Source organism: Papaver somniferum, chromosome 2 (assembly GCF_003573695.1).
Source record: "Papaver somniferum cultivar HN1 chromosome 2, ASM357369v1, whole genome shotgun sequence".
In the NCBI taxonomy this organism is placed as follows: Eukaryota; Viridiplantae; Streptophyta; class Magnoliopsida; order Ranunculales; family Papaveraceae; genus Papaver; species Papaver somniferum.
In genome coordinates this window covers 102,239,599-102,266,631 of record NC_039359.1, presented here as the reverse complement: position 1 = coordinate 102,266,631, position 27,033 = coordinate 102,239,599, and the positions used below count along the sequence as shown (strand labels likewise).

Below are 27,033 nucleotides of genomic sequence, written 5' to 3'. Positions count from 1 at the left end.
ATTATCATTTTGATCAAATTAACCAATGACAACTCAATATAAAATCCACTAACTCATAAAAAAGTAAAGAAAATTAATTATAAATTAAGTATGGCGAATTACACATGTATTGAAACCCAGGAACCGTTAATTCGCAGGTAATAAGCACCATTACTCAAGTACAAGCAAATAAGAAATAACACCCTAAAATTCTACAAACTCAGAAATAAATAAATAAAAGAACTATAGATCCCGAACCTAGGAGGAAAGAGGAGCTTAGATCTGAGCTCACATGACACAACTGGGTAAAAAAAATATTATACTAAATTGCACTATGAAATTGTCTTATAAAGACAAACCATTTAATTTTTATGATTTTATTGTTCCTACGTGTGCATTTCTTATTTTCTAAAGTGTCCTTGATTATATGATAAAGTGTCCTTCTTCGTCTTCCCCTAATATTTTCCATAGATCATCGTCGAGATACATATCATTGTTCCAGTAATCCCCAACTTTACATCCTTTATCTGCCCCTTGACCAACATCAAAACTACAGTAGTAATCATCTGTGCTATTAACGTTTTTTGATGATAACTGAGGAAAATAATCATCGACTGATAATAAATTATTATTTGTTAACTCTTCAAGATTATTAAAATTTTCATTAGTCGGCGAAGTACTAATTTTTGCAGTAATAGTGTTATTTTCCATCCCTATTGTTGGCACTGATGTTGATGCTTTGTTTAGAGTCCATTGAGATCTCTTGGAGAAGGTTCGAGGTAAAGGTCTTAAAACTTTTGTCTTCGGAGTAGTTGTATCATTATTATCGATGATACTAATATCGGAGGAGGACGTCTACGGTCATGAACTTGTCGATGATCTCCATTGTTACTTTTGTATAATTTCTTTTGTTTGTTTGCTGAATAAGTTTTTTTCAAATAAGTATTATATAAATTTTTAATATCATTCGCTGTTCTTCCCGAAACTCTACCCGCAATTAAGGACCATCTGGAGAAAAAAACACAAGAAAATAACATTAAATAAATGTATTTGACATAATTATTCAGTAGAGTTGAGTTTTATAAACATTTTATTCAAAAATCTATACTTTATAAGCGTATGTAAATGTTATTAGTACAAGGTAATATACTACGTGAAGATGCTCCTGACATATATAATTGTATCATCAATATGTCTATTATTTTCCAACACGCAAATAAGTGTATATAATTTTAATACAAACTATATATTTCTTGTATATTACTCCTTTGCACTACACTTTTTTTTATGTGTGTTTTGTTTACCATGTTAAGTGAATCATCTAAAAAATAATAATAACTTTAAAAATACCAATGGAGAGATGAACTGCTAGTATAGAAGGACCCAAAACCGAGTTGTTGCTCAGAATTATTGTTGTTGCTCGTTATCTCTGTAAAACTTGTTCAAAACCAGGAGCCTTTTACATTTCAGTCGAGAATGAAACAAGATATCCACGAGCCATTAATTACTCGGTTTCAATATTAAATGAAGATGTGAAACTACTAAAACCAACCTGGATTTGATATTTGTTTGTTGTTGGGCCTGATTGGGTCTGTACAAGAAGAAAAACAAGAAGTTGTGCTTTGGTCTTGTCTTGTAAGAAATATTTACCCTAACTTGGGAATATTCTATTTTGCAAATTTTGGTGCATGAGATTGTACATGTTCCTTTCTAAACTTCTAGGTATATTAAGAGACTCCAAAAGAGCAAATTGGTGAAACTTTTAACTTTACGTCAAGCTTTGGAACTAGAACAACAAGAAACAAAATGCTAGGTTTATGAAGTTTTGCTCTGGCAATATTAGTTTGATTCTTAATTCTCTAATTTTGTGTACCACGCGTGTTACTACATTGATGGTCATAGCTAATCTTGTATTGAGTAAGGATGAATTCAATTTTTCAAACATTATTTTAGCCAATATATATGAATTAATTTGGAGTTTTCACCCCCTGTTGCTTGTCTTTATTATTTAGAGTAATTAGGTGTAGTTGCAGTATTGTTTTAATCCAACAATTAAATCGATATTAACTAAGAAAATGAGACCTTGCATAACATTTTTGTAGATCAATCATGTTTAAGGATAGCACTAGTAAGCAAGACCTTGCGCTAGAAGTATTGATATGCTAAGATCAACCTAAATTCATTAAACTTGTAACACTTGACTGGGTACACCTTGAGAGCGGGCTTTATGAGGGCTTGAACGAACAAAATCCATATTGCTTCCTTATCCGGTGATACTAGGAATTTTGGGGATAACTGAGCGTACTTGCTATCTTACAATTCTTGATAACGTGCGTATGATTAATGAAAAATTAACGGATATACAGTTTGATGATTGTTTAGTAACGACGAAGGATTCTTTGATCAAATTTCTCTTCTTTGTTTGATTTTAAACATTTTAATGGCTTTTATCAATAGTTTTGCTTAAAACCTTTTACGAATCCCCCTCAGGAAACATTTAGTGACTAAAGAGTTTATTACTATATATGAAAGTCCTTTACTACTACTATATTAATTTCCAGTGAAGCAGAAAATAAGTGATCCAATGTATGAGCTTACGTCATTCATCACACGTATCAAACGCGGACATATACAATCACCTAAGAAGTGTTGTAAAACTATAATCCGTGCAACTAGCGGCAAAGCCTGAAAGTGTGAGATAAAAAAAGTTCACCATTTTGTCGAACCAAAACAACAACGTATTTTTTTTATTCTGATATTCCTAATTACCACTGTATATCTTCCTATTTCCCACCATTTCCAAATTTATTTACAAAATTCTACGATATATCCAAAAAGTCAAGTCAACTGGAAATGGATCTTATTTTCCATTGATATTAAAAAAAATCAGAGCAAAAGTTATTTTTGATAATCAGGATAAGATCAATTACCAGAATTGAGCCTCTAAAATCGTATAAGTTTTGTACTTAATCGAATTGATGTAATTGAAAAAGAGATAAATAATAAGGATTTACAAAGGTTTTTTTTTTTGTTTGAGAGGCATCAAGAAAAATGGAAAAGAAGGGAAATCATACACCCAAGGTATTTTACGAAATGTCTAAACAAAAACTTAATAGTGTAGATGATAATGTATCACCAGGTATGAAATATAAAGACATTTGATTATGAAAGAGAATGAGATAGTTCATCCATGATCATAATGGTGGACTAGTAGTAATAGTAGTTGTGCAGTGGAAGTGGAACATAAAACGTTTATGGTTATAAGGTAAGTGAATAAAGAATCGGGTGTTGGGGTTTTTTAGGTGTCTAGGTGTATCAAATAAACATAAGGTGTAAACAGAAATCAATTAGGTAAAGGTATTTACGATATTTTAGAACTGTTATTGTTACAGAGTAAACATGAAAAATAAGGATATAAGATTTAAATAGAGTTGAAAAATAGATATATTAGGGGTGGCAAATAAGATAAACTGTATTACTAATTCTAGTAGGGTTAGTATTTTTTCCAAGCTCTCATGCATCACACTTTGGGGACACTCTAGTGCAACCTCGCATGTAATTACAATTTTTTATCTTTTGTAATATGAATATGCATTGTAACAATCTTTTTGGAGTTCAACTATGTGCACCCATGTCAACCTGGGGTGCACATTCTATCCTTATAAGTTATATTTCTAATCCTAGTTACCCGTTAAAATAGATACCTACATCGGAAATAGGAAAATCCGAGAAACAAAGAATTTAGCACAAAATCCTAAATTTGTTTCTTCCTTCTTAACATTTTTCTTACTCGTTTCTCAGCATCATAAAATATCATTCTAAAGCATGAACCAATGGTTTCTGATTTATTTTCAGGCGCTAGATCAATGGGTTTGCACTACAATTAGTTGAAACATTTAAGATTGAAAAATGGGTTGGTTGAACATCAATTTCAGTGGGTTTTGTGGTATAACCAGAAGAAACAGTTTTGGAGATTAATCAAGCATGGGTTTTGTTATAAAAATCGGTAGAAACGTTTCCAACAACATAGGTTGAATCAACGGTAACATCAACGAAATCAATATCAGAAATTAAATAAAAAGCGGGAATGTGCACGTAATTATGTTTTTAGTTGTTTGATTTACATGAATTTGTTTTATATCATAAAAGAAAATTAAAACTTGTTTATCTTTTGTTTTTCTTTCTTTTGTGAGTGTTTGCGAAGGTTTATTAAAAAACCAAATTCCATGAAGGTCAGATGATAATAGAAATCAATGACGTCTAGAAAATTTGGAAGAAAAGGAAAAATATCTGCTAAGCGTTTTTTTTTTCTTACCATATATCATTCAATGTCCGCACATCCAATCTCAGTCATTAATCAACATTGAAATTCAACCGTTAGATATCTCCTTTAACAATAGCAGAAATGAATCATGATTTTCATCTCCCAAAAAATTATTCTTTTTTCTCTCCGAGATCATAGAAAGAGAGAAGAATTGAAAAACGAGGGTTTAGTTCGATTTAGTTTGGGGATTTAGTCGAGATAAAGAAAGACAAATATAAATCAGAAGATTTTTTTTCTCTCAATTTCCTCTCTGAAGCTCCTCTATCATTGGTCTCTATAATCCCAGGTAACGATGATTTTTCATTGTCGAATTATTGTCCAAAGTAAAATGATTCCTTGGGTTTCAAGTACATACTTATTTTTCTTTATTTGTCTTTCATATTGATCATTTTGGTTTAATCTTAATGGAAATCCACGTGCAGTGAGGTACCTCTCCATTTTGTTTTTTACGAATTGAGTTTGTAAAAAATCTCATGTGCATTTGAAATTCAGACATTGATTTGCTATATACATGCACTCGACTTGTGTAGTTAATACTTAATAATGATTTGGTTCTACTTCCAGTTTTTACTTCCATTCCCAAATTGATGCCTAAAGAAATTAACTAAGTAAATAACTAGAGTAAAAATAGACCAATAGTGACCGGGAGAATGTACAACCTGGTTTAGTTGTGGTACACAAAGGTGCACTTATGTTTAAGGCCAAATCCGAATTTATGCATCCCTCTAAAAACGGGATGCATATTTCGGCCCATACCATTGGTCAAATTTATTTCTTTGGTATTCAGTTTTAGTTTTTAGTTTTTATTTTTGTTTTTAAAGTCTGCACTCCATATTTTCCCCGATCTTATCTATTTCTAACAACAAATATTTTTTATAGTATAATGTTTTCCTTATCCATCGTACTACATCATCAAAGGAAAAGCAATGATTACCTTTTTGATTTTCGATAACCCAAGTTTCACTTTAAATAAAAATAGCGATCTCGTGCTTACAATGGGATTTAATATTTTTTCAATAACCCAAGTTTCAATTACCTCTTCTCTTCTTCTAAATTAAATTTAGTTTCACTATTATCCATTGGCTGCTCATATGATTCCAAATTCAACATTCAAAAACAAACCTTCAAGTTCATCAAAAACATTCTTCATAATGATTACCCATTAAAACTCAGGAGCATCAGGATCATAAATTTAAAACCATCAAATCCAAACAAAAAACGAACCATGTTCTTCTGATGCAAGAACATGAACTCAATCTTTACCATCTTTACCATGTGCCCAACTAACACTGTCTTAGCATATGTATATATATACATGATTGTAATGATTTGTGATGATTGGATTCAAAAGTAAGTGCTAAAGTATGCAGGCATCCAACTCAAAACTAATTGGCAATGAGTGGAGCGGCCCATCCATATTATATTTAAGTTAATTAAGCGGATTCTAGTGATATGGGACTATTGTCCTTTCACACGCCCCTCACATATAAGGCCAGTCACTCGACCTACCACGTGGGTTTACGTACGAGTAACCAGTCAATCAATAACAGATGTACATGTGAGTGATTAAAATCGGGGAGTAACACCTCGGCCAATATCGGCCTACACCCTGGGTGTACAAGTGACAAAATCGGTTAAACACTTCGGCCAGTAACTCGGCCTACACCCGGCGTACGCAGGTCCGGGTTTGGAGCTTTAACTCTAATACCATGTTAAACTTTGCGGGCATCCAACTCAAAACCAATTGACAATGAGTGGAGCGCCCTTCCATATTATATTTAAGTTAATTAAACAGATTCTAGCGATGTGGGACTATTTTCCTTTCAAAGTAAGAATTGACATGTTGAAGTTGTTGATCTATCTTGTTTATGGTTGCTTTGATAAATTCAAAATAAAGAATTTATGTTGAAACCTATTTTTTGTTTGTTTAATTCAGTAACTAAAACCCAAATCTTGTTTTTTATCAACCATAAAACCCCATTTTTTTTATCTTTGTTTTGATTACGCGCCGACATCGAGGGCGGTGGGTAGAGGAGATGAGAAGATATAAACAGAGGAAAAAAAGTGTAAATGGAGGAAATTTAACTCGTTTTTTCCGATTTAAATGTAATTAAAACAATAAAAAAAAAGTAAAATAGGAAACTATATATGAGGTGGTTTCGGGGAAAAATGTATACTGATTTGGATGAATAACCATGGAAGGAATGTGCACCCTGGTTTTAGAGGGTTGCACAATCTTAGACTCATAATCTCATGTCACATTGCTAAAAAGATGTATATACCATTCAAATTGACCATTTAAACATTGTTAAAAAGATGTACATATATCATTCAAAATGACCATTTAAAAAAATATACATATGTAATCCGTCTTGTTAAATCCTATTCTATCCATGAACTATATTAGAACAAAAATGAAAATAAAAATTATCTTTCCTTTACTTCTCTCAAAATATGTGTAAATTATGAGAGTATTTCTTTTTTGAAGACACAAAAAATATAATTATGATGGTCAATTATTTACGTGAACTATATTTGGTTAAGGAGCTGCTAGAATTACTAAGAAATGTCCCGAGCGAAGATCCCATGGCTAGAAGGAAAGCTTTTCTAGATTTGGGATGGTAAAAGGTACAAATGAGCCCCATTATTGTGTTTATCGGGATTTCTTCTCTCGCAATTTGTCCTCCGTATACCATTTTCTCTTGGTTTATCCTTGGTGTGAAAAAGGAAAGAAACGTCATTTAACCGTACTCTAGTCGCTAATATTTATTCGTGCATTCTCTAACAACAAATCTTGATAACTATTTCCTCCGTTTCTGGAAAAGAGATACTTTCACTCTTTTAATTTGACCTATTTTTAGACTAAAATGAAAAAGTGAAAGTAATTCTTTTCCAAAAACAGAGGGAGTATTAAATTGAAATACGGTCACGAATTTTTTTTCTTTTTGGATATGTGAAAGCCAGATCCAGACGCCTATCTGAAAGTAGCCAGTCAAACCAGCTCCACTGCTAAAACTTGCCAAACTCCACAGTACAACTACGCTACCTTTCTACTTGCTGGAATTGAAGGAGAACTAATTTGCTATAAGTTGGACCCTCCATGAGACAATTTAATCATCATTATTGTTAGTTAATTGAAAACTAATTATTTCCTAAGTTAGCCGTGACTGTTTTGGGAAAGGGGTTTCCTAAAACGGTTAGAATTCTTGGTGGCCAATTTTGTAACCTATGTAAATAGGTATCTAGGCTTTGTAGAATTATTGTGTAGAAAACGATTGAGAGATCGGTGAGAGATTTCTTGTATAAATTTTAGGGCTAAAGCTAGGGTTTCGTTGTGAGAACATATTGGTGAGGAACAAGAGACAAGTTTATCGTCTTGGGTAATTGTTGCGGTGTAACCAATGGTTTGCTGGGATTCACACGACGTTGTATTCGTTTTTCTTCATAGTGTATTTGAGTTGGTGCGGCTCAAAGTGGACGTAGACAATATACACACGCTGTATGTATTGGTCGAACCACTATAAATCTTGTGTCTTGTGAGTTGATTTATTTTTCTCGTATTTTCATAGTTGCTTGTGCTTGGTTTACTTATTATTCATCATAATATTTCAAGATCCCTTATTCCGCGGTTGTCAGTGATTCCCTAAGAAAATCCTGACAACTGGTATCAGAGCTCGGGTTAGAGCTTTAGGGTTTATCTTAGTACGATTGGAGTGGGAGTTATGGGTGATAATAACAAAAGTACGGTAGCTAGTAGCTAGGGTTAAAGTTTTTAATGGGAAGAACTTTGCGTTTTGGAAGTCTCAGATGGAAGACTACCTATATGAGAAAGACATTGCTGATCCATTGGGTGGAGTTGCGAAAAAGGGAGCACGCAAAGACGATGAATGGACAACTCTTGATCGCAAGTGTATAGCCGTGATCCGTAGATGTCTAACGGAGGAAGTCTACAATAACGTACAAGATGAAACTAGTACGAAGGATCTTATGGATAAACTTGAAAAGTTGTATCAAAAGTCATCAGCCTCGGGGAAGATTATGTTGTGTGAATAATTATTTAATCTGAAGATGCAAGAAGGTGAAGCGATTTCAGCACATCTTGAGAAATTTAAATCAATTATTTCTCATCTTTCAAAAGTTAGTGTTACTTTTGATGATGAAGTTCAAGCTTTAAGGTTGTTGTCGTCATTACCAAAGAGTTGGGAAACCGCAAGAACAACCATTAGTAATTCCGCAGGTAGCGAGAAGTTGAAACTTGATGATGTGCATCAAAGGTTAATTGCTGAAGAGGAGAGAAGAATAGAACAAGGTTATGTTTCTAGTTCTTCAAATTCGGCCTTAAGTTTGCAACAAGAATATAGAGGCAGGAGTTCAAATCGGAACAACAACAACAAATCTAGATGAAAGTCTAGGGGGAGATTTGATGTGTTTTCAAAGTTGTTGTAGTAGTATGATTCGTTCAAGACTTGTGAAAGCGGATTTTTATATTTTTTTTTAATAAATAAAAATAGCGAACTAATTTAAAAAGATGTTGTGAAAATTATGGAGAGAATAGGACTAGGATTCCACCATTGGTTGATATTAGTGATTTAATAAAACAATAATTATGCAACTCAACATTCAGATTGATTCTAATAGTATTGCCTAGACATGTAGATTTCCAAAAGAATAGATGTTAATCCAAGCATAGAATATCAAAACCCTAAAGCAAGCATATTCTATCAAGAGAAAATACACCTAACTAATCAAAATCATATAAACAATTTTTAATTCAATGCAAAAATCATAATAGAGTTGTTGTAATTAATTAATAAAAATATATCACTTTTACCGAAACAACGGCTTCCTCCATAGCCCCAAGGATTGGGTTTAGCTCCGCATATTGGAAACACACTCAGAATAATTTTTCATTGCTCAAAAGTGTTTACAAGTGATGAAATGGGAGAAAATAATGATTAAACCGGGTTTGCTCTAAACGATCCCCAAACTCTCCATAATCACTCCCTAATTAGGCCTGTCAACGACACTTAACGTAACAAATAATGGCTCTACCGCTACCGTTTGCCGTTTAAATTAGAGGTTAACCGTTATCCGTTAAATGCCGACGGAATTGTAAAATCCAAAACCATTGCCGTAACGTCGGACTTATCGGCTAACGGTTAATTTTCCGGTATTAACCGGTATGTCACAGGACAACACAAAAGCAGGTTTAAAACACAAACCAATTACATAGAATAGTTCTAAATCCAAGCAAACAAGTTCTAAAACATACAGATGTTCATGTTCTAAACCAAATTACATGTTCAGATCATCACATGTTCTATCAAAAGAAAAAAACCAAGTTTTTGCAAAAGAAAAGACAAAGGGATGCCAACTGCATCTGCAACTGCAAATGCATTCCTCCATCTCCAAATTCTCCACTGCCAATGCCAACTGCATTCCTCCTTAGTCCTCAACTTCTGCATTTTGAAAGGAAAATGAAAAGTGTTAGACAGTGATGTCAGTGAAGCAACTTAAGTTGGCAAAGTGGCAATGTCAGTGCAATAAGCCAATAAAAGTGGCAATGTCAGTGCAATAAGCCAATAAAAGTGGCAATGTCAGTGCAGTCACAACTATCAGTAAAATCTAGTAAAATATTAAGATATAAGGAAACTTACCAGTAACACAACTATTGCTCTCACTGAGAGTGAGATCTGGCAGCCAATCACCCAAACAAAGAAAAGCTTCAACAAGATCTGGAGCTAATGAACTCCTGTGAGATGTGAGAACTCTGCCACCAATACTAAACATGGATTCTGATGCTACACTTGTCACTGGAACAGCCAATACATCTCTTGCAATCCTTGAGAGAATTGGGTACTTAGCAGAATGATTCTTCCACCAACTTAAGATATCAAACCTCATTTCTTCAGCAGCTGTGCCTTTAGGAAGAACTGGTTCTGCTAAGTATGTCTCCAATTCTGACTTCTCAACCTCAAACATATTTTTTTCCATAATGAAATCATCATAACCAAATCCATATGATGTTGTTGTACTTGTACCTGCACAGCTCTCAAATGCAGTTGAATGCATTGCAGTATCAAAATAATCTGGAGCTGTAGTGTTTGTTTCATAAGCACAGAAAAGAGCATTGAGTGCAAGCTCAAATTTGTTATAGTGACTTTTATAGTGATCCACACCATATACTCTCTTCATAACAAACTCCACCCATTTAGCTTTGTACCTAGGATCTAAAACAACCCCAATGCCCATCAAAGTGTTACTTTCTTTCCAGTAGCTATCAAATTTCATCCTCATATTATTGGCCATGTCTCTGATGTACTCATGCTGACTTGATTCCCATATCTTAATGCATCTATTAACTTCTTGCACCCCATTATAATATAAATTTGCTGTGAGATACTTAATCCCAGCAAATTTGGTTGAAATGACATCAAACAATTCCAAACATTCACATATGTGTACTCCTTGTTCCCACTCCTTAGAGGTTGGTAGTATCTTGAAGTCATTATCTAAATCAGCTAGCCTAACAAAAGCTTGTCTCAGAAAGATTGCATCCTTTAGCATCTTATAGGTGGAGTTCCACCTGGTATCCACATCTAAACCCACAGACCTTGAAGAAGGAAGCTTAACTTGAGCAATAGAAAATTCAAATCTCTCTTTTCTAGCCTGACTTGCTTTGACATATTTTACACACTCTCTAACTGCATCTATAAATGGAGCATCCACTCTCATTCCACACCCTACAATCAAGTGTAATACATGATTACTACACCTCATTTGGAACATATCCCCATTAAGAACTAAACAGTCTTTGTTATCAAGCCATTTCTTCAGATGGTCCATCATAACATTGTTGGAGCTAGCATTGTCAGCAGCAACAACAAAAAGCTTAGTATCTATGTTCCAAGCTAGACATACTGATTTCACTACAGATGCTAGAACTTCTCCAGAATGTGGTGATGGCACTAAAGTATATGCAAGTGTTTTCTTAATCAGTTTCCAATCATCATCTATGTAATGCATTGTCACACAGCAATAACCATCCTTTGTATGCTTACATGACCACATATCTGTTGTTAAACTACACTTAGATGTAATTGTCTCAAATTGGTCTTGTAATTCTTTTTTGAACTCAGTTCTTAGTTTCATGATATCTTCCCTAACTGTATTCCTAGTGTAAAGTTTAGCAGCAGGATTTAAAGACTTCACAAACTCAACAAAATATGGATGCTCAACTATAGTTATTGGATAACCATGTTTAGCAATCATTTTGGCAACTAGTATCCTAGTAGCATCAGCATCATACTTCCAATTAGCAAGCTTAGTTTGTGCATTACCTGTTCTGACTGTAGTAATCTTTGTTTGTCCTTTCTTGTTTGCAGGATTTTTTTGGCAAGTTTTGGCATGGTAATGCAATTTGCTGGTTCCTTGGCTACTGGGTGAAGTCATTCTCTTATTACAATGTTTGCATTTAGCTACAAGTATCCCAATCTCCTTACCTTTTACCATCTTCTTTTCAGTTAACCTTTCAAAATCATCCCAAACATCAGACCTTACTGCACGCAGTTTCTTCTTTGCTTCAGCTATAATTGGATCTTCATCTACTTCTATTTCTTCTACTGCTTCTTCTGTTGCAACAACAGCATGTGTTGATTGAATTCCTGATTGTTGAACTTGAGATGCAGAAGGTAATTCAGATGCAACTGAAAGTGATTGAGAGGGATGACTTCTTTTTGATGAACCAACGCAATTGGATGCTCCTCTTTCGCTTTGGGTCATGATTAATTTCACGAATTGAAAACCCTAATTTCAATTTTCATCTCTTGTTTGTGAGTTGAAGAACAGAAGAAGATGAAAATGATGTTCATTCGAGTATAGTAACCTAGGTATAGATGAATGTTACACGTGCTAGGCACACGTTAGCGGTTAACGGAACTAAGGCTAACGGAAATAGGTCTTTCGTTGCCGTCACCGTCGGATAAAATTAACCGCTACATTATCGGTAACGGATAACGGATATAATGGAACTAAACGTAACGGCAACCGGGTAATCGGATTCGGCTAATGGTTAACGGATTTCCATTGACAGGCCTATCCCTAATCACTCATCCCCCTTCTCTTACATCTCAGGAGCTATTTATAACCCAGCAGTAACCACAAATATCACCAATTACTCCTCAAAATCTTCACAGTGAAGGAATATTATTCTCGGGAATAATTTCCTATTTTTTTCTTTTCTGCATGCATGAATGAGCTGTAAAATATCTCCAATTACTCCTCAAAATCTTCACAGTGAAGGAATATTTTTCTCGGAAATAATTTCCTATTTTTTTCTTTTCTGTATTCATGAATGAGCTGTAAAATATCTCCAATTACTCCTCAAAATCTTCACAGTGAAGGAATATTATTCTCGGGAATAATTTCCTATTTTTTTCTTTTCGGCACGTATATTTCCCACAGTAACACCAACAGTAAGTGAAACGAAAATATATTTGTTCCCTGTTTTAGCTTATCACGCGTCTGTTTGGTGTTGACGTGTTCCAACATGCATATTTCTCGAAATATATTGATTCTAACTCGTGACAGGATAATCACTCAACGCAGCTCCGAATAGTAAATGTCCTCCGGGTTGCCTTTAACACTTTTTCGAGCCAATTTTTCCGAAAATGTTTATTTCCTAAAAATACATAAAAACACAATATTAGTACAAAATCGAGTACCAGCAATACATGAAATTAAGGACAACGTATATACAAAAATGTGTCTATCAAATACCCCCAAACCTATTATTTGCTAGTCCTCGAGCAAAACTAATCTAGAAAATAAAATGACTACACTTAACACGTGCAGCAAGACGTTAAACCGCTAGGTGGCCCTAGCGGCGGAGTGTTGTCTCCGGAGGGTTTACCAGAGGTGTACCCACAAAAATATTACTCCAGACCCTAGCTATCTACACAGAACCTTGAAAGGCACTAAAGAATCTCCTTGGTTGGCATACAAACATTGACTATAGGAGGAAGTACCCTGATGCGAATTTCCAATTGCTGTACACGAGTTTGCACTCAGCATACTATAATTCATATATAAGTGACAGAGCTCTACTCAGATAGTTTCTAGACATCATAACTGAAGTCAACCAATCACATGGAAAGATTAAGAAGATGGATAAAGAGATGATTAAAAGTGAATGGTGTTTCCCATATCTGTCTGAAGGCCTCTGCCAAAGTGAACCTATCCTAATGGACTGAGATACAGGTCTGACTAATATCAACACTACTGGCATATACAAGGGGAGCAGTGGTCGATAAACCTAACTCTAGGTCAACACAACTGGCATATACAAGGGCACCAGTGGTCGACTTTATTGAATTTATTCTGGTTGGTCTAATAGGCTGGTCCTTTTTTTTCTTCTTTTTTTTTTGATGTTGGTAAATCAGTTACTCTATTCCACCCTAGCAAAGGTAACAACTTGAATCGTGTGTCCCACCAAATCACTTAAAAAATAAAAACAGAAGGATTAGGATTCAATGAGATATGGCGAAACTACCATGTTTTTTTTTTAATTCTAACACCTGAGCTCTGTGCTTTTATGCATAGACTCTTTAGATGTTTCCATCTAATCAGATTGGTTCCTCAACTCCTACAACCAAGATGTTTCCATCCACTTAGATTGGTTAGTGCCAACCTTAATAAGCATAAATTTCTAGGCTCTGGAGTTTATTTGTTGCATCTAAGAGCTAACAAAAAGTTTCTTCCCCACCCCCAAACTTAAATCTAACATTTTCCTCAATGTTCTAAAGATGAAATGAACAATAAGAAACTGTCACCACTTGATGGATGGAAAAGGAAATAAGGAAGGATATTACCGTAAGCATGAGTACCTCCCAGGAAATGATAAATTTAAAGTCTTTAGCTAGACATCAAATACCTCAAAAAGGATTTTCACCTTCCAAAGTCATATATCAACAGTCGAAACAATTGTGGGTCCATAAGACCAAGTAAAGCTGACACCAGTATGAGACAACTGCACTGATTCATAAAAATGAAAAGAAGGAGCACGTCCTCATCTAAGGTTTCTGTCAAGACAACTGGGTTTATCTGCGGCGCGTAATTGAACTTTATATGTGTGTCTCGATAAATAGATTCATCCGAAAAACGGGTCTCTAATACCTGGGTTACCTCCTGGACAGTATCAGGAGGATCGGGTTGCGGAGTCTGAAAAGACTCAAGTAATATCTCAGATGTATAAGGATCGAGTCCCAAGTTAGGGAATCTAATTAGGGATACGATACAATCACAAGAACCATCACTACCCTCGAACTTAGGGTTCACAGACAAACCTCTAACTATTTCTTGAATTTCCGGATCTTCATAGTCCTTAAAATACTCAAGAGATTCTTCTAGTTCTCTACCCCCAAACTTAGGGTCATCATTATTCTCAGAAAAACCTAAAACTATTGCCTGAATTTCTGGGTCCATAGAATCTTTAAAATACTCAAGAGCTTCTTCTAAAGATTGATCACATATCTGATCTAAGAGAATGGTTTCCTCAAAATCATCTAAAGAATCCACCAGTAAAGTGTCAAGCCAATTATCCTGAACCAAATCCTGAACTAAAGTGCTAATCATATTTACTTCTTCTAAATCACCATTCTCAGAAGGTTGTCTAGTAACATTAAAGACATTTAGTTCAGTGGACATATTACCAAAGGATATGTTCATAATCCCAGTCCTACAGTTGATGACAGCGTTAGCTGTGGCTAAAAATGGGCGACCTAAAATCATTAGGATTTGACGATTTGGGTCCTGAACAGGCTGGGTGTCTAGAACAACGAAATCCACAGGATAAATAAACTTATCAACCTCAATCAGAACATCCTCTATGACACCACGAGGGACTTTGACAGACCTATCAGCTAATTGTAGTGTCATTTTAGTCGGTTTCAACTTACCAAGACCTAGCTGGGTGTATACATGATACAGGAGTAAGTTAACACTAGCTCCTAAGTCAAGTAAAGCTTTATCGACCATGTGATTACCAATCGCACAACATATGGTGGGGCATCCAGGATCCTTATACTGAGGGGGTGTTTGGTTTAGAAGAATGGAACTTACCTGACCAACTAAAAAAGCTTTCTTATGGACATTAAGCTTACACTTTCGTGTACAAAGATCTTTAAGGAACTTGGCATAAGCAGGCATCTGCCTAATTGCTTCTAATAGCGGAATGTTGATGTTCACCTGCTTAAATGTTTCCATTATCTCGTTGAAAGTCGACTCCTTCTTTGTTGGGGCTAACAAATTATGGGGCTCTAGGCACAAAGGTAGACCTATCGGGAATTTCTTGGGAATCCTTAGAGACTGTTTCAGTTTCCTCGTCTACGAGATCCTCTTGGGAAGTAGAAGGTGGAACTACAGTATGTCCACTAGGCATGGCTACCTTATTGTCTACCGTTTTACCACTCTTAAGGGTTGTTATCGAGTTCACATGGTTTGATGATTTCTCACCAGATAAAGATATTTAATGGACTCCTCTAGGGTTGGGTTGTGGTTGACTAGGAAACTTTCCTTTTTCTCTAAATGTCTCATTTATCTGACTAACCTGGGTTTTCAACTCGGAAATAGCCTGAGAGTTAGCCTGACATATTCTCTTATTTTCTTCTAAACCTTGAGCAACAGATTGCTGAAAGTACACAGTGTTACGAGTTAACAAAGCAAGAGACTTTTCTAAACTCATAATCTTCTTATCCGAAGGGTTCTGAAACTGTGCCGGAGCTGAAGGATTCTTAGTATAGCTAAAACCTGGGGGAACCTGAGCATTACTAGACTGACCTTGATTCTGGCCCTTGGACCAAGAAAGGTTTGGATGGTTTCTCCAGCCAGGGTTATAGGTTTCTGAGTATGGGTCAAACTTCTGTTGGTTATCAAACCTAGTGTTGTTATAAAGGGCATTGGCTTGCTCTTCAACAGCATGGCCTTCCCAAAAAGGATCATTTCTTCCACTACTACCACTAGAATGACCTAATTCTAAGGCTTCTAACCTTTTGGCTATAACTGCTATTTTGGCATCTGAATCATAAGATCCTTCTACCCTATTAACATTTCCTCTACTTAGAAGAATTGTTTTTTGGGGTTCCCTACTATTTTCCAATTGTTGGGTCTTATCGGCGATTTCATTCAAAAATGTCACCGCTTCATCAACAGTTTTATTCTCAAACCCACCTGTACATAATGACTCAACCATGGTTGTTGTTGAATAATCTAAACCCTCGTAGAGGATCTGAACTAACCTAACATTCTCCAAACCATAGTGAGGACATTGAGATATCAAGTCATTGAACCTTTCTAAGTACATATATAAAGATTCTCCCTCTTGTTGGGAAAAAGTACATATTTGTGTCCTAATAGACGATGTTTTATGCCTTGGGAAAAACTTATGTATAAAGGCAGAAGTAAGTTAGTCATAGGTTTCAATTGACTCAGAGTCCAAACTATACAGCCAAGATTTGGCTTTATCTTTTAAGGAAAAGGGGAATAGCCTAAGTTTCAACGCATCATCACTTAGGTTTTTAATTTTCAGAGTACTACAAACTTCCTCAAATTCCCTAACATGAAAATAGGGGTTCTCATTCTCCTTCCCTAAAAACATTGGGAGCATCTGTAAAGTCCCAGGTTTCAGTTCATAATTTGCCTCGGTTTCAGTTAACTTGATACAAGACGGTCGAGAGGTCCTAGTTTGGTTTAGCAAAGCTTTCAAAGTTGCCATTTCTGGCACTACCAAAGGACTAGGAGTACTAGGGGTAATTTCCTCACGAAGAGACAGATTCTCAAAACTGAAGTTTCCAAAAACGGGGCTCTCAAAAGAAGAGTCTTCGAACTCCCCGCATTCACAAGAAGAACTACTAGGTTTTTCACCAATCAAACGACCTAGAGTGTTTCTTTTCCAAGCCCGTTTAAAAACTTCGGGCATACACTAGAAAAAAAATCAAAAAGAAAAGCCCTAAAAAGGAAAGGATGTTCTATGCAAACACAAATAAGGCTGACTCCACCACGGCAAACCTACTGATTTCTAGCAAACAAAAAGCATGATGGCTCCACTTAGATTGTTTCTAGACCAGCTTCTAATCCTTCGAACGGGAATTCTTTACAATTTAAGTAAACCCCTCTGGAATGAATCCGAGTTAAATTAAGTTGAATAGAGGCGAGGGAAGCTCGGTGGAGCTTTGATACCCAAGGCCTCACCAGTATTACAAGGCGGCACAGTCATGCATTCAACTTACAGTAACCGTCAAGAACTTCGAAGTATGCTTAAAAGAGTAACCAATATCTTTCGAATGACTTTCCTGTTAAGCTCGTTACCCTATCGGTCTCGTTCTAGTCAAAATTTTAGGCTTAGGTTCGCGTTTGGTGTCGTTTTCCTAAGGCGGGCAAGAAGAGAACGGTGATGAAATCCGAACCCTTATCTTGTATGGCCAGTCCTTGACATTTACTAGGAAATTAAAGCAGCCGTTGTCAAGTCCTCAACATATATGCATACGAAGGAAGACAATAACTCGCTGACAGGGGATTCGCGAGTGTTTCGACAAACTTACCTCACGTACCAGACGGGGGATGAACCTTTGTAGTCGACTCGGGCCACGACTCTTATGTCATTTACGAACCCGAGAGGCCGAGGTGATATCGTAATCACCGTCCTTCTCTGCAAACAGTTTATATTTAAACTACCCTTCCGTAGGGTTTAAAAAAATAATGTCCCAAAATTTAAAGTCCAAAGTCCAAAAATATAAAGTGCAAAAGAAAAAGAAAGTCTAAAGAAAAAAAAAATGTCTCTCTTTTTTTTTTTCTCTTTAAAAATAAAAAAAATCTTCTCCTTTCGCTCCTTTCGCTTTTCCTTTTACTCGAAGTCTTTAAGTGTTCACCAAAAGCTTTAGGAAAATTTTCTTTCGCTCTAAATTCCGAATTCTGTAAGAAAAAGACAAAAACCCAAAAACGTAAAGAAGAACAAATAAAAATAAAAACCTTAAAAAAAAAAATCTAAAAACTCTAGCCTAAAGACAAGTCCGCGTCGGCGGCGCCAAAAATTTGATGTGTTTTCAAAGTTGTTGTAGTAGTATGATTCGTTCAAGACTTGTGAAAGCTGATTTTTAGATTTTTTTTTAATAACTAAAAATAACGAACTAATTTAAAAAGATGTTGTGAAAATTATGGAGAGAATAGGACTAGGATTCCACCATTGGTTGATATTAGTGATTTAATAAAACAATAATTATGCAACTCAACATTCAGATTGATTATAATAGTATTGCCTAGACATGTAGATTTCCAAAAGAATAGATGTTAATCCAAGCATAGAATATCAAAACCCTAAAGCAAGCATATTCTATCAAGAGAAAATACACCTAACTAATCAAAATCATATAAACAAGTTTTAGTTCAATGCAAAAATCATAATAGAGTTGTTGTAATTAATTAAGAAAAATATATCACTTTTACCGAAACAACAGCTTCCTCCATATCCCCAAGGATTGGGTTTAGCTCCGCATATTGGAAACGCACTCAGAATAATTTTTCATTGCTCAAAAGTGTTTACAAGTGATGAAATGGGAGAAAATAATGACTAAACCGGGTTTGCTCTAAACGATCCCCAAACTCTCCATAATCACTCCCTAATCACTCATCCCCCTTCTCTTACATCTCAGGAGATGTTTATAACCCAGCAGTAACCACAAATATCTCCAATTACTCCTCAAAATCTTCACAGTGAAGGAATATTATTCTCGGGAATAATTTCCTATTTTTTCTTTTCTGCACGCATGAATGAGCTGTAAAGTATCTCCAATTACTCCTCAAAATCTTCACAGTGAAGGAATATTATTCTCGGGAATAATTTCCTATTTTTTTCTTTTCTGCACATGAATGAGCTGTAAAATATCTCCAATTACTCCTCAAAATCTTCACAGTGAAGGAATATTATTCTCGGGAATAATTTCCTATTTTTTTCTTTTCTGCACGTATATTTCCCACAGTAACACCAGCAGTAAGTGAAACGAAAATATATTTGTTCCCTGTTTTAGCTTATCACGCGTCTGTTTAGTGTTGACGTGTTCCAACATGCATATTTCTCGAAATATATTGATTCTAACTCGTGACAGGATAATCTCTCAACGCATCTCCGAATAGTAAATGTCCTCCGGGTTGCCTTTAACACTTTTTCGAGCCAATTTTTCTGAAAATGTTTATTTCCTAAAAATACATAAAAACACAATGTTAGTACAAAATCGAGTACCATCAATACATGAAATTAAGGACAACGTACACACAAAAATGTGTCTATCAAATACCCCCAAACTTAGTATTTGCTAGTCCTCGAGCAAAACTAATCTAGAAAATAAAATGACTACACTTAGCACGTGCAGCAAGCCGTTAAACCACTAGGTGGCCCTAGCGGCGGAGTGTTGTCTCCGGAGGGTTTAACAGAGGTGTACCCACAAAACCATTACTCCAGACCCTAGCTATCTAGGCAGAACCTTGGAAGGCACTAAAGAATCTCCTTGGTTGGCATACAAACATTGACTATAGGAGGAAGTACCCTGATGCGAATTTCCAATTGCTGTACACGAGTTTGCACTCAGCATACTATAATTCATATATAAGTGACAGAGCTCTACTCAGATAGTTTCTAGACATCATAACTGAAGTCAACCAATCACATGGAAAGATTAAGAAGATGGATAAAGAGATGATTAAAAGTGAATGGTGTTTCCCATATCTGTCTGAAGGCCTCTGCCAAAGTGAACCTATCCTAATGGACTGAGATACAGGTCTGACTAATATCAACACAACTGGCATATACAAGGGGAGCAGTGGTCGATAAACCTAACTCTAGGTCAACACAACTGGCATATACAAGGGCACCAGTGGTCGACTTTATTGAATTTATTCTGGTTGGTCTAATGGTCTGGTGAGAGGTCTAAGATAGGTGCTCAAGCAAAGAAGTGTATATTTCTTGGTTAAGGAAATGACGCTTTTGGATATAAACTTTGGGACTACGAGGGTCACAAAGTTATTAGAAGTAGAGACGTCACTTTTAATGAGAATGAGTTGTACAAGGACAGGAATAAAACACAAGTTGAAGATATCGGATCAAGCAACGTCTATAAGGAGTTGTATATCGATATTGATGATGTTTCTGGAAAAAGTGTGGTACAAGAAGGGCACGGTGTTGCTGATGACAGAGAAGTACAAGGTGAAGAGACTTCTACTGCAGTGGGAGTTACTCCTATAGTTGTACAGGAAGTACGAAGATTATCAAGAACTCCAAAACCAAACCCAAGGTATGCTCTGAATTATCTATTACTTACGGATGGAGGTGAAACTGAAGATATTAAAGAAGCACTAGTGGCTGATGATTCAGGAAAGTGGCAACTTGCTATGGAAGATGAGATGAATTCACTTGAGGAGAATGACACTTGGGTGTTAGTAAAATTACCAAGAGGTAAGAAGGCGTTGCATAACAAGTGGGTTTATCAGATGAAGTCTGAAGAAAATGGAGATATTCGTTACAAAGCGAGGTTGGTTGTGAAAGGTTTCCAGCAAAAACCTGGTGTTGATTACAACGAGATATTTTCTCCAGTTGTGAAGATGACTACTATTCGAGTAGTGTTAAGTCTAGTGGCTTCTGAAGATCTCTACCTTGAACAGTTGGATGTAAAGACAACTTTTCTACATGGTGACCTAGATGAAGAAATTTACATGAAGCAGCCAGAAGGATTCATAGTAAAAGGCAAGGAAGAGATGGTGTGCAAGCTAAAGAAGAGTTTGTATGGTTTAAAACAAGCCCCGGGACAGTGGTACGAGAAGTTTGATAACTTCATGCATAGAGGTGGTTACTCACGGTGTAATGCAGATCATTGTTGTTACTTCAAAAGGTGCGGTTCTGACTACATCATATTATTACTGTACGTGGATGATATGTTGGTTGACGGAACATCTCTACAAGAAGTTGAGAATTTGAAGAAACAATTAGCAAGTGAGTTTGCTACGAAAGATCTTGGTGAAGCAAAGCAGATTCTTGGTATGAGGATCATAAGAGACAGAGATAAGGGTGTACTTATGCTTAGTCAGGCTGAATATATTGAACGAGTGTTGAAAATGTTCAATATGGATAATGCTAAACCAGTTAGTTCTCCACTTGGAAGTGAAATTCGTCTTTCAAGTATGCAGTGTGCGAAGACAAATGAAGAAAAGGAGTACATGGATAACGTACCATATTTCATCGGCGATTGGGAGTCTAATGTATGGTATGGTGTGCACGAGACCGGATATTGCACATGCAGTGGGAGTAATGAGTAGATATGCAAGCAACCCAGGAAAACAACATTGGGAAGCTGTGAAGTGGATTCTCAGGTATTTGAGAGGTAACACAAACGTAACATTGTGTTATGGAAAAGGTGGTTCTATCTTGAGGGGTTATGTGGATGCAGACTTCGCAGGTGATGTATATAAAAGGCGAAGTACGACCATTTATGTTTATACTATGGGGTCAGCTGCAGTGAGTTGGAACTAACGGTTACAGAAGTTGGTAACATTGTCTACTACGAAAGCGGAGTACGTAGCAGTAACAGAAGCGAGCAAGGAGATGATTTGGTTACGAGGTTTGTTAGATGAGTTGGGAAAGGAACAACGAGATAGTGTTCTGTTTAGCGACAGTCAAAGCGCTATATATTTATCCAAGAACTCAGCCTATCATGCTAGGACGAAGCATATAGATATTCGTTATCATTTCCTTCGGGATTTCTTAGAATAAGGAGAGTTGAAGCTCGAGAAGATTCTTGGTTCGAAGAGTCCGGCGTATATGTTTACCAAGGGAGTTACACCAGACAAGCTAAAGATCTGCAAGGATTTAGTTGGTCTCTCAGAATGAGGATCTGGGAGGGGAGCCACACTGACATGAAGATGTGACACGCACTCACAGGTTCGTGTTTTTTATTGGTCTTTTACTCCTCGTGATTCCCTATTTGTACTTTGGTGTTCTGTCTCAGTCTCCCCACCCTATCTTCAGTGGGTGGAGTCCCCGAGCTCATATGTCTTCGGAAAGAAAGGGAACGACAGAAATCCCGCATTGCAGAGTTGGTGAGTAAGTTGAAAAGCGAAGACGTAAAGTGGAATGCTCGTGATGATGAGCACAACTCCTTAGCAGCTGAGTGGCGTGAAAAGCGAACACTGATGGTTGATATGCAGAATAAGTACAATCATGACCGTCGTCTATTTAATGATACGCTGCTATGGACGCGCGAAAACCTGCGTGATGCTCGAGGACATGCTTCAGACTTAGAGGCTAGAGTGCGCTTTTTGGAAGGAGAGTTACAACAGGCTCGTTCTTTCTTAGGCCCAGGGGTTAGGGATAGTATGCTGCATATTTCCGAGGAAAGAGATAATGCTAGGGCTGAGGTTGGTGCTTTTAGTAAATCCCTAGCAGCGTCTCGAGCTGATGTTGCTCGCCAAGTGGAATCTGAAAGAGATCTTGAAGTGAATGTGTATCGACTCCATAAAATGATGGGGGATATGAATGACGAAGTCAACCATCTTCGTCACTTGGATTCAATGAAGCAGGTAGACTTAGACACGAGTCAATTTGCTCTTACGAACCTTCAAACGGATTATAAGAAACTATCCGACGAATATGACTTTCTTGATGAGGATCGGGACGCAGTTGTTAATGAGTATGAAGAGGCTTCGGCTAATGTCGAAGGTATAACCTCGTTTTATCGAGTGTGATTCTGCTATTTCTTCGTTTTAACCCCTTGGTATTTCTTGTTTTCAGCACTCGAGGGACAGCTTCACGCAGTAAATGATGAGCTTAAAAAAACTCAATCTGCCTTAGTGCAGCAGGAAGGACAAGCCAACTATTTCAAAGGGTTGGCCGCGTCTCGTGAGGAAGCAGCGGAGATTGCTTCCAAAGAGGCGGAACGCCTATCTGCATTGCTGTCTCAGGCCAACCAGCGGACCACTGTTATCACTTATAAAGCTCGATGTCAGTTGGCTGGAGAGACCAACAAAGTCCTAGATAAGATTGAACTTGATCTTAAAGTCGAACATGGTCTTGTCAAGAATTATCCGCGTCGTCCCCTTCCCGCGCCTTTGCCTGGTTCTTCTGGGTTTTTTTCAGGTGGTAGCGTACCTTCATCTCGCAGAGAAACCCTGTTGATGGAGCTGTATCGTCTAAGTAGATTTCTTTTATTAGTCATATAAAGTTGATCCTTGTTGATTATATAATTTCGGATATTTTTTTGATGCGTTTCCTGCTTTATCTTATTTTCTGAACCTGTAATCAACTCTTTATGAAATGGATCATCCTTTTGGCATACCTGCGTTATCAATTCATTTTTATTTTAAGTATTGTGAAGTGTTAAACTAGAAATAACTTGCTTTGTAAAAAGTTGAGAGTGTTTGGGTGCGACACCGAAGGTAAATACCTTCGTGATCGTCTTGAGACCTGTCACCCCGCTGGCGAATCCTGGGCCAGAGGATTCCCAAACAGTGGGGGCCGAGGCAGCGTTCTAGGATATGGGATGCTTATTTGAAATATTTACATGCACCCATTCCGTTGACCCGCTGCCTTAAAATTGGTTGGGTAGCTCTTTCTGCTGGGTGCCTTCCCCCTGGTCTTACACTCATAGACACTGATAGGGGAGCCCTGAGAGATTGTAGATTAACTACTTTCCCCAATATTATTAATTTATTATGTAATGTACATGCGTTCACCCAGCGGGCCTTTTGACCATTTCGTTTGCTTGAAGATTTCCCAAAAAGTTTGTTTGATTGATAGGTTGAGGCCTGCTACTCCTCGTCCAGAGATAGAAACATGTAAATCGGTTACGCTGCCTTCTTCTTATGGTATTCTTCACGCAGATGCGAAGCTGCGCTGCTCCTATGGGTAGTACGGTTTGAGCCATTTAGCATTGCAAGGGTGCCGGAGGACCTCGCCTTTCAGATTGCGAAGATAGTAGGAACCGTTTCCCGCAATGTCGTGTATTATAAAAGGTCCTTCCCATGTAGTTGCTAACTTTCCCCATTTCTTCTCTCGTTGATACTGCAGAATTGTTCTTAGCACATAATGCCCTTCTAAAAAATTTCAAAGCTTAACCTTTTTGTTGTACTCTCTCGCTAATCTCCGTTGATAATTTTCCATATTTTGCAATGATGCTTCCCTCCTTTCTTCCAGGTCGTCCAGTCTCTCTAACATCATGTCTGTTGTGAGATTTTTCTCCCATGCTTCGCTCTTTGTGGTTGGCATGAGGTTCTCTGTTGGGATGACTGCTTCAGCTTCATAAGTGAGGAGAAATGGGGACTCCCCAGTGGAAGATCTTCCTGTTGTCCTGTATGCCCATAATACATTATGTAGCTGTTCACACCATCGCCCCTTGTGTTCGTCTAATTGCTTTTTGAGGATAAGGGAGATGGTTTTGTTAGTAGATTCCGCTTGTCCGTTGCTTTGAGGGTATATGGGGGTGGACTTGTTTTTCCTTATTTTGAAAGTGTCGAAGAGCATGTCTATGTTTTCCCCTGTAATTGTTTACCATTATCGGACACGATTTCCGCTGGTATGCCGAACATGCAAATAATTTTTTGGAATATGAAAGTAAACACGTCCACGTCTCTGATCCTGGCTAAGGCTTTGGCTTCCACCCATTTACTGAAGTAGTCTGTGGCTACTATCAAAAATCGTCTTTTTCCTGATCCTTCGATGAAAGGCCCAACGATATTTATGCCCCATTTTGCAAATGGACACGGACTATCCACAGAATTCAACGTTGTTGCTGGTGCGTGTATCTTTTTGGCGAAACGCTGACATTCTTCACATCGTCGGGACATTCTTGCAGCATCTTGTATCATTGTGGGCCAGTAATATCCTTGAATTTTGCTTTGTCGGCTAGTGATGTCATGCCGCTATGATTCCTTGCGTCACCATAATGGATGTCGTTTAGAATTCGATGCCCCTCTTTCCTGGATAAGCAACGTAGTAACGGTCCGAGGAAAGATTTCTTGTACAAGACCCCATCCCGAAGATCAAATCTTCCTACTTCGGAGAGTATTTTCCTGGTTTGTTTATGATCCGAGGGTAAGGTTCCATCCTTGAGAAACGCATGGATCATCATTCTCCAATCATCTTCGTTGTTGAAATCTTCGTCTTGATTTTCTCTTGACAGGATATCTTCTTCGTCAAAATCGTTACGGATGTCTTCTCCCACCTGATCTTCGATATTTTCTTCCACTGTATCTTGATTTGTAGCAAAGGAAAATTGTGATGAAATCGAAGGCTCGTATACCCTTGTTATTTTGATAGCTTCGATACTCTTGTCCTTCAGCATGGATGATATATATGCTAGGGCATCCGCGTGCCTGAGACCCCTTCTGCATAAGTGCCGGAACTTGATGTTCGGAATTTGTGATGCCAATGTTTGGACCAAGGCCATGTAAGCTGAGAGGGTGTCGTCGTACACATTGTATTCGATCCCTATTTTCCGTATGACAAGCTGCGAATCACTTGTCAGTCTTACATCAGTTACCTCCATCTCTATTATCAAGCGGAGGGCATGTACGACTGTCTCGTATTCGACGATGTTGTTAGTATGCTCTTTGAATTCTAACCTGAGTGCCTGTACGATCCTTTCTACAGTTTGGGTGGTGATGACAATGCCTATTTCTGCCCCTTCCTTATTTTTGGAACCATCAACGAAGACTTCCCATTGTCTTTGACTCGCGGGTTCGAGGACATCAACTGGATCCTTGCTTTCCTCGTCGGCTTCTGGTATTCCCCTAATATCTTCATCGTTGTCCAGGGGGAGGTATGCTAAGAAATCCGCCAATACTTGGGATTTTTGGGAATGTTGAATTTCATGAATGATGTTGAAATACCCCTTTTTGTTACCAGATATCCGAGGAACTTCCCTAATACCTCAATACCCCTTTTTGTTACTAGATATCCGAGGAACTTCCCTGAGGTGACACCGAAGGTGCATTTTTCAGGATTTACTTTCATGTGATGTTTCCTCATTGCTTCGAAAATATCTCTCAGGTCCTGGTGGTGATCTTTGCAGCCTACTTTTGACGAGCATGTCATCAACGTAGACTTCTAGGGTACTACCAATCCATGGCATGAAGATAGCATCGACCATTCTCTGGTAAGTTGCCCCTGCGTTTCGAAGTCCAAAGGGCATTCTAGTGTAGCAATAAAGGCCATGCGTGGTGTAGAATGTTGTGTGTAGTTGATCTTCTTCTGCCAGGGCTACTTGGTTGTAACCAGAATATCCGTCCATGAATGACAGCTCTTCGTACCCTTCCACTGCTTCAACCAGTTGATCTATGCTCGGTGGGGGATAGCTGTCTTTTGGACATGCCTTGTTGAGGTTAGTAAAGTCGATGCATATCCTAACCCCTCCATTTTTCTTAGGAACGACGACCATGTTGGAGATCCATGTAGGGTATTTGACTTCCTTGATGAAGCCTGCTTCTAGTAGTTTCCGAAGTTCTTTTTCTACTACCTTATGATACTCTGGTGCAACTTTTCTTATTTTCTGCCTGAAAGGTGACGTGCCTGGTTTGATGCGCAGCTCGTGTTGGATTATTTTTGGATCAATCCCCAACATGTCTCCTAACTTCCAGGCGAATACATCCGCGTATTCTTTAAGTAATTTGGTTAAGGAATCTTCTCTTTCTTCGTCCAT

At 37.4% G+C, this 27,033-nt stretch overlaps 1 protein-coding gene across 1 annotated transcript in view; it reads right to left on the bottom strand.

The window, feature by feature from the left end:
* Positions 1–402: 402 nt before the first annotated feature.
* LOC113351693 (transcription factor MYB113-like) overlaps positions 403–27,033 on the bottom strand; it is a 57,846-nt gene continuing 31,215 nt past the window's right edge. The window contains exons 3-4 of the mRNA XM_026595633.1: positions 878–987; positions 403–794 (exon numbers count right to left, since the gene is read on the bottom strand). Of these exons, the coding sequence (XP_026451418.1) occupies positions 403–794; positions 878–987 (502 nt within the window). The remainder of the gene's footprint in view (positions 795–877; positions 988–27,033) is intronic.